Below are 9,308 nucleotides of genomic sequence, written 5' to 3'. Positions count from 1 at the left end.
AAACTTAAAGAGTTTATTATTTATTGTGGGTTGAAAACCTTATATGCTCACCAGGCTTCCAAGCCTGACCCACTCAGCTTTTTATATTTGTTAGGTGCTATTTGTGCACCTTTTTGCACACCTTTTAGTCCCATTTCATGCATCTATTTAGCACAATTGTTCTTCCTTTTTCTTGCATTTCATCATATTCATGTTAGTCTCTAGAACAACCTTATTTGCACACTTTCATGTCTTTTTCAGGTAAACCGGAGGTTGGAACGCGCTTTGGGAAGTGTCGGGAAGCATTGGTGAAGATTTCGGGATGATCGGGCGAAGAACGAAAAAGTTGGAAAAATCAAGTTTGGAATTGGAGTCAGAGAGGTACACGGGGCGTGTTGAATTTACACTGAAAAGTGGGCACGGGGCGTGTTTAACCAAAATGGGAGCTGTTGACCATGCTGAACACGGGGCATGTCAGTTTAGTGCAAATCAACACGGGGCGTGTTGGCTGCTAAACACGACCCGTGTCAGTTTAGCCTATTTTAACATGGGCCGTGTTCGACCCAAAAACCAACTTTTGGCAGTTTTTCCTATCTTTCATATTACGGGTTGAGGGCCATTTTTACACACACACACACACAACATATCAGAGCATATTTTGAGAGGGGATTTCGAAGGTTTTTGCAAGGGTTTGTCCATTAATCATTTGGAAACATTAATTCTCGTTTTTGTAAGTTGTAATTACACTTAATTTCATCTTTTAGACTTGTGATCTTGTTCTAGCCATGTGTGGCTAGAACCCTAGTTTCTCCAATTTCATGTTTTGACTTTTTGGTTGTGAATCAAATCATATGACCTGATGTTTGTGTTTAATTTCTATCTAGTGAAACTGATTTTACTTCAATCGAATGTTTGATTCTAATAATGATTCTTATTGGCCATTTGAATTAGGGTTAGGTCATTCAAGTTATTCATTTTGCAAAATCCGTAATTGTTTTGTGAATTGAACTAAGTAACAATCATTAAATTGATTTCTTATGAATGAATTTAGTGTAAATCTTTTCACACATTCTTACGCTCCCGAGCTTGTGAGGAGTATTGGGTGTTGTTGGGAACATTCACAATAAGCTTAATGCAATCTTTTAATCTACTTCTAAGAGCTTGTTTAGATTAGGTTAGTAAGGTTAGGATTAATCAAAGAGCTTGTTTTGATTGATTAATGTGGTGAATGGAAAGTGTTAGAGCTTGTTAACACTTTCAAGTACCAACTTAGATAGAATGAAACAAATGTCTTGCCATCTTTGATTCACATTGCTAGATTGTCATACATGGAGTTGGAGTCCTTACAAAATCTGAACTTAATTCATTGGTTTAGTTGTTTACTCGCGTTTTAAATTGGTTTGCCACATCATTACACTCAAACCCCCCATCTTTACTGTTGGTGACCATAGTACCTTGCGCAAAGAGGTATAGACTAATTATCATGTGTCTCTGTGGATCGACCCTGCTTGCCTTGTACTACCTTTTAGTGCAATATAGTGGGATTCTTTTGGAGTATATCGTACCCCTATTATTTGTTGGGTCTGACATGCCTAACAATATTACAGGTAGTGGACCCCGAGCATAGTCGGATGATGACAATGAGTGATTTGTGGATTATAGGCCAGTAGTTGTAAATAACTGTGTAAGGCTTATAATGTCTTGTTTATGCTTTTGATCTGTATCGGAACATGACATCCCGAGGTTTTGTTATGAAATAAAAATATATATTTCTTAAAGAAAGGTTTTGATAAACTTTTATCATGTTTTGTTTTGGGGACCAATTCCGCAACATCTTTTAAAAAGATTTCTCTGATTTTATTTTAAAAAGCATAAACGAAATCGATCTTTTCTGGCCGTGAAATTGGGGATGTCACACTGGATGAACGATTTATACATGTTTTAAATGATTTAAACTGTATATGTATTTTATATCTACAAAAATGTTGGGTAAAACATGGGTAGATGAAATAGTTGATGCGTGATGAAATAAAATGATGAGAGGCCTCAATGTTTACGACGATCCAGTCATCTAGCGGAGTATAGATGACGAGCATGGACTATTCTAGATAGTCCAGTGGAACGCTAGCAGGCTCGCAACATGTAGGTGTTTATTTGAACTACGTGTTCACCAGGTGTACTCCATCCCCCTCATGGTTGCCTTATTTGACATGTATTGCTGAGGAATCCCCTAAGCAATGTTGTCACCCCGATGTTAGGCTAGGTCCCTTATAATAGATGCTTTAGGGACGTATGGTGAGGATAACGGGAATGGGTAATCGGATTGAATGATTTGACGAAATTAATGAACTTATTTATTGTGGGTTGAAAACCCTATGTGCTCACCAGGATCTCAAGTCTGACCCACTCAGTTTCTTGTATACAGGTAGTGGCAAGAGAGCACAAGAGTGATGGTCTAATGAGAGATCCATGGATTATAGGCCACTAGAATAAATAGATGTTGTAAGGCCTATGTTGTTTCTGTTTATGCTTTTGATCTGTACTCACAATGACATCCCGAGGTTTTTAATACAATGAAAATACATTTCTTCGGAAATGCTTTGATAAATTCTTGATCATATTTTTGGGAACAAATTCCGCAACATATTTCTTTAAAAATATACTCTGATTTTCAAATAAAGCATAAACAAATCGGTCTTTCCTGGCCGTGAAATTGGGGATGTCACATACACCCACATGTTCAAACATTAAAAATACATATAAAAACAAGTTGTAGATCAATCCAAATACATTAAAATAACACATAAGCATAAGTTTTATATCAATCTACATACATCAAAAAGATATGAAAAAGACCACAAAAGTTTATTATGCAAAATGTTTATTTTCTATGTGTTTTTATTCAATTTAACCTGTTCAACCGGTTTCATTTAACCTGTTCAACCGGGTTTTTGTAAAAACCGGTCGGTTCGTTCCGGTTCAGAAATAGACATAAAATCGGTGATAGTTGAACCACTCCCATCTTCGGTTTCCAGTCAAACCGGTTCGACCGGCCGGTTCAAACCGGTTTTTAAAACATTGGTCTTGATGGTAAAAAGAAAACGACATCCACGATGAAGGATGAAAAATTAAACAAAATTTGGAAATAGATACCAAGAGTCCAACAAATGAAAATTTGGACTAAAGGTGTTATTGTGGGTAAACGTCGGGACTTTACTCGAAACTCTATAACAAGTTATCAACCATGAAAGACTTTTGAAGTTGTTGGACGATTAGGGTTTTGATGCATCAAGCCATCAATCTTTAGCCTGAAAAATGAAGACCATCGTGAAATCCCCTGAAGAAGATGCATATGATTCTCCATTGAGTAGTTTACCAGACGAAATCATCCTCCAAATTATAAACAAATTAATCGATTTGAAAACCCTTTGCTTTTGCTCTCTCGTTTCCAGACGTTTCTCCTCGATTGTACTTCAAGTCGATTCCGTTTCCTTCACTGCTCCTCTCTTGAACTCTCCCACTTCGGATAAAATCACCTCCGGTGATGTCGACGGCGACGGATTTCCTACAAAGCTGTTCCGGTTCTTGATTAATGGTGTTGTATTCAAACCCCTTTACCTCCTCCGCCGTATGATCGTCGCCCCTAGTAAGCCGCTTCCGCCTATCATTTCTTCATTTTACGGCCAGTCCTTTCGATCTGCCGTTACGTTTTTGAGCAAGTTTAAAGGAGTTAAGTCCTTACATATAGAGCTTCCCTGTTCCAGTCACAGAGGTATTGATAATCGTTGTTTGTTCAAATGGAAGGTCAAGTTCGGGAACAGAATCGAATCATTTTTCTTTCTCTCGCCGAATTCAATTTCTGATTCAGATGAATTTCATGTTAACGGAAATGGCGACGAACAAGACATGGACTTGAGTAATGATCTGTTTAGGCAGAAAGTTCACATCGCTTTTCAATGTCTGAAGGATGTGATTCTGAGGCATAGGATGTTGTTGTACATCATTAAGGATCTACCAATGTTGGAAGAGGCTTCCATTACTGATTCAGGGAGAAGAGGGAGGCTTTCTCTTAGTGGGGAAAAACTTGCTGAGGTGAAGAAGGGATGGGTATCATCAGCCATGGAAACTCTTAAATCAGAGATGAATCGTATAGAGGTTCCTGCTAGCGTGAGTCAGTGTCACATCCCTGTTTTGGACATGCCAGTTTCAGGGTACGTGATGAAGGGGGTAACTCTTGTTGTAATGGAAATGAATGGTCTGCATGATGAAAAAGATAGTCTTATGAGCAGTGAAGATGGTGGTTCTGAAGATAAAGAAGAGGCTGCATATACTGAAGCTGTGATGGAGATTCTGGAGAAGCATAAGGACAGGATGAAGGTGTTATTGTAGTATTTTCAGGTGCATACTTTAAACCTTGAAACCCTTCACATTACTCTTAAAAGTTCAACATTTTTATGTACTCTTTTGTAGATTTGGAATATAATGTATTTCCAATCATGAAACAAGTATTCTGGCATCTTCTTACATTTCTAGTGTTATTATAAACTAGATCTATGAAACTGAGCTTATATGATATAAGCATGGTAACAGAAATCACATATATTCAAATAAAAAAAAACTGGAGTTCATTTAGATTAACTTGGATGCTCTTTATACTCAATCATATTTGTTGATAGTGCAAAGAAAGTAAAGTTTACTTTAGGATAAGTTTCTTTAGATGAAGAGTGAAGCAATCTTTAAGCAATATAGTAGAAACCTTGAATTTCAATATTCTTTAAAAGTGAGTGACCACTTTTCAAAAGCAATAGAGTTGAACCTTTAGAAGAACCTTTTAGAAGGGTTCAAGTTTGAATTTGATCTCTCTTAGAAAAAGGTAGTAACCTATTTTGGTATGTAATAATGTATGGCACAAATTTTGTCACCCTACACATATTTTCATATTTTTAAGTTAAATAGTAGTTGATTATATATTTATGTGCTATAGCATTTGTTTTTTATATTCTCCAAAAACAAATTTTGTTCCATCTTTAATCTCTTTTGTTCCAATTCATATTAGATTTGGTCCTCTCTACCGATATTGTCCAAAATCACACATGTAAAATGACCATTTTACCCTCATTTGATATTTTCTCTTATTATTGTTATTGTTATTGTTATTATTATTATTAATATTGTTATTGAAAAATGTATATTATTTATTTATTAATGTTTAATTTTTTAATACTTTTATTAATATCTAATTAGGGGTATTTTGGATTTAGTTCTAAAATAGCTTATTAACTTATTAGTTTTTCAAAAAGCCAATAACCCTAAAAAAGTGTTTTGGTAATGATTGTTTTAAGCGAATCCAAACACTTATAAAAATAATTTTTTAAAACTCTCAAAACATAGTTTTTAAGGGGTGTTCATGATTGTTTATTTGACTCACTAAACACTTTCCGATAAAAATTATGTAGTGACAAAAAACTTTTAAATCAGTGTTTGGATTATCTTATGTGATAGCAAAAAGTTGTAACTTGATAAACCTTTTTTTAAGAAGTCATTTGATTAACTTACATTTGTCGCTACAATTCTATTATATCTTCCACAATAATATCTCGCTTCTCTTGGATATATGAATTCTCATGGTTCGTACGATGTATACTACTTGGATCATCTTCATGAGCTTCATTATTAGTATCACATTCTGTTTCATTCTGTCTCGTCTCAACATCATCGGGATTATAGGATTCTTGTTGTTTGTTGTTAAATGTTTAATTAAATCTACCATTGTTTCTAATATAGTATGGATTAGCATCGATGTTACCACAATATTTACTTCTTGTTTGTATTTGTAATTAACATGCATATCTCTCAATAATGTCTACTTGACTTTCCAAACTCGAAAAGTTCGTTCGATGATATTTCACAATAGTAGTTTGTCCACGTAGAAAATCAGGTGTATAATAATAATGAATGTTTGTATCTTTGTATGGAGTGCGATAATCTCTAGTATTTGGGTATTCGACATCAAGAACGTAATATTTATATGCGATGAAAAATAGAACAACAATTGTTATTCGTTTCAATAAGATTTATAGTTTTATACTTTAATTTATTGCTTTTAATTTGTTTTTAGCCATGTCCGGCTAAAATTCTTAGAGTGAAATTGACTTGACTTTTCTTGCAAGTAATCATTAGGCTTGATTTTTGGTTGTGATTTCTATTTGGTTTGATCTGTTTTATATTTAGGGGGTGTGTGTGAGTGCTTTTTAAAATGACTTATTATTGACTTATTGGTTTTTCAAAAAGCCAATAAGTTAACAAGGTGTTTGGTATACACAAAGCTTTTAGTGAAAAAAATTATTTTTTCAAAAAGCCAGAAATTCGTGATTGTTTTAAAAAGTCAATAAGGAGTTTGAGTAGCAATACCAAACATGCCCTTAATAAAGTGTTTGATTTTTAATTCAATTTTATTGGCCACTTGAATTAGTTGTAGTTTAATCTGTTGTTAAAATTCGTAATCGTTTTAATTAATTGGTAATAAGTAACAAACATTCGATTGCTTCTTTGCTAGGATTCAACAATAGTATAAACTGATCGAACAACTTTTTGTTGCTTACTCGTTTATGAAAAGTATTGAACTTTATTAGGAATTTTTACAATGTTCTTGATGTTGTTTTTATAATTTAATTAAAAGCTTATTTGATTAAGTTAGTAAAAAGTTAGATTTATTTCTGTGAGCTTGTTTTGCTTGAATAATTTAGTAAAAGAAAATTATTAGAGCTTATTAATGATTTTTAGTATTAGTTTAGACATAATTTAGGCATAATATAATTCAAACAATCAAGCTGAAGGTTATTTTGTTGGATTAAGAAAGTCATTGAGAAACTAAAATTATTTTTTATTATTTGAATTTTATAACTTATTTAGATGAACTTTTCTTTTCAATAAATTTACGTTCAATATTATTCTTTTATAATAAAATGCCCCCATTTAAATTTATGACTTGTTTGTGTCTTAAGCAAAAGACATCAACTTTTAGGACGTGTCCCTGTAGATTTGATAGTGTATCAATTTGTTTTTTTTTGTTTTGATTTTTTTTGTTTTACTTTTTCATGTATGTATTATTAAATGTATATGTGAATATGTTACTGTTTGTATTTTTATGTGAAATGTATGTGTATATATGTGTGTATATGTATGTATATGTGTGTATATGATTGTAAAAATGTATGTGTATGTGTATGTGTATTTGTATATGAAATGTATGTATATGTATGAAAAAATGTATGTGAAAATGTATGTATGCATGTATCTGCATGTGAAATGTATGTATATGTGTATTTGAATGTGAAATGTATGTATATGTATGAAAAAAATGTATGTGAAAATGTATGTGTACGTGTATTGGAATGGGAAGTGTATGTATTTGTGTGTATATATATGAAAAAATAAATGTGAAAAATCTATGTAAAATGTAGAATATGTGTGTATATTGTATGTAATGTATGTTATGACTTAGTTATGCTATTCTTCAAAACTACATAATATGTTATAATTTGCAATGTCTTTTAAAATACTATATTATAAAAAAAAACAAAATACCAAAGATGCTATTAATAAAAATAAATATGAAAAGGTACAGTGTCTTAATAGAAAAATAAAAACAAAAATAAATTGATATAAATAATAAAAATATGGAAAAATAAGATGATATAAATAAAAAATATATATACTACAATCGTTTAAAGTACAATGTTATAATAAACAATAAAAAAAATGAAAAGTAGTTTTTTTTAGTTCTTTTAATTATAATTTAATAACTTAATTATTTAAGTTATAATTTAATAACTTAATATTTAAAGTACAATGCTATAATAAAAAGAGTAGGATTTTTTTAGTTTAAGTATCTTCCTTTAAAATCATCAAAAGCCTATAAATACACGTCTGAAATTTATTTAGTAATTAATTTCAAGTTGTCCCCGTTTTGGGACTGCTTTTTGAATACTTTATCTAATTTAGTATGTGAATACGTATTACATGATTGATTGTTTAAGAAAGATTCAGTTGTTATTTTATCTTTTCTCATTGGGTATATATTTCTATATATACTCAGGAGGTAAGGGGAAATACTGCCGAATTTTTCTTAAATGACCAATCATATAATACACATTCACATATGAGGTAAAATAATCAAAAATAATCAAAAAGTGAGTTTAGAAGCCTAACCTTATGAATACTCTATCTGATTGAGTAGTTACTCTATCCTTATAAATATTCAATCCTATTTTTAGTTCTTGTAGAGTAAACACTAAAACCTAACTTATGTTTCAGTTGCAACATGTCTACTGATAAAACCTGTACTAATATTGAAAACCGTAACTATACCGTGTTCCAACAAGGAATCTAATCTTTTCTCGAGAGTTCTAAACCACACGTCTATAACAAAGGTCAAATCAGATGCCCATGTAACAAATGTAATGTCAATAAATTTATACTATTAGACATAATGAAATTTCATATGCTTCAACATGATTTTAGTCCACATTATATTATATGGAAGTATCACAGCGAAAATACACTTCATCCGGTTGTAGAAGACATACCACGTAGCAACGAGATGGCCGATGTTATTGCTGATATTATTGGGTGTGTGATTGAAAACGACACCAACCGCGATGAAGGGAACCCGGATAAAGAGGGTAGTGGTGTCGATGATGGATTTCAAAAGTTATTAGAGGAAGCACAGTTAAAATTATATCCTGGATGTTCGTTTTTGTCCCTTGACTTTTTAGCAAAACTGAAGCCTATCAAGGTGATCAACAAATGGACTGATAGTTCATTCGATCAACTTCTTGAGTTGTTGCAATGTAACACTCCAAAAATCAAAGAAATTTAAAATGTTTACAATCAACCACAAACCATGATTGTTTACAAAAATACTCATTGTTTCAAAAGTAACATCTTATCAGAGTGTCCCAAATAAACCAATCACGTGAAAATAGGAAGATGTGCATGATTAGCCCTTCGCTTTTCCATGATCCTCTGAAGTACCTGAAACATTAAACTAAAACTGTAAGTCAAACCTTAGTGAGTTCCCCTAAAGTACCAACACACCACATGACACTCAAGCATACAAGGATGAGCAGCCAGCCTAACTGGACCGCTTTCAGGGCCTATAGCCTATCTGGATCGCTCCACGGGTTGCCGGCCTAACTGGACCGCCTCGCAGGGCCTACAGCCTACCTAGTTGTCCCCGGGTGTCTTGGCCTACAATACAATGCATGACCGCCTCAACCCAGCTACAATATGTCGACATATGCAACAAATAAAAAAACACAGAACCA

At 32.8% G+C, this 9,308-nt stretch overlaps 1 protein-coding gene across 1 annotated transcript; it reads left to right on the top strand.

Moving 5' to 3' along the window:
• The first annotated feature begins 3,223 nt into the window (after positions 1–3,223).
• LOC145167454 (F-box protein AUF2-like) lies at positions 3,224–4,617 on the top strand. Its single transcript, XM_079086665.1, has one exon. The coding sequence runs from the start codon at positions 3,295–3,297 to the stop codon at positions 4,366–4,368; it is 1,074 nt and encodes a 357-aa protein (XP_078942791.1). The 5' UTR covers positions 3,224–3,294; the 3' UTR covers positions 4,369–4,617.
• Positions 4,618–9,308: the final 4,691 nt, after the last annotated feature.

The sequence above is a fragment of the Lactuca virosa genome, chromosome 3 (assembly GCF_052849685.1).
Source record: "Lactuca virosa cultivar CGN04683 chromosome 3, Lactuca_virosa_CGN04683_v6, whole genome shotgun sequence".
Taxonomy (NCBI): domain Eukaryota; kingdom Viridiplantae; phylum Streptophyta; class Magnoliopsida; order Asterales; family Asteraceae; genus Lactuca; species Lactuca virosa.
This window is presented reverse-complemented; position numbering and strand designations above follow the sequence as displayed.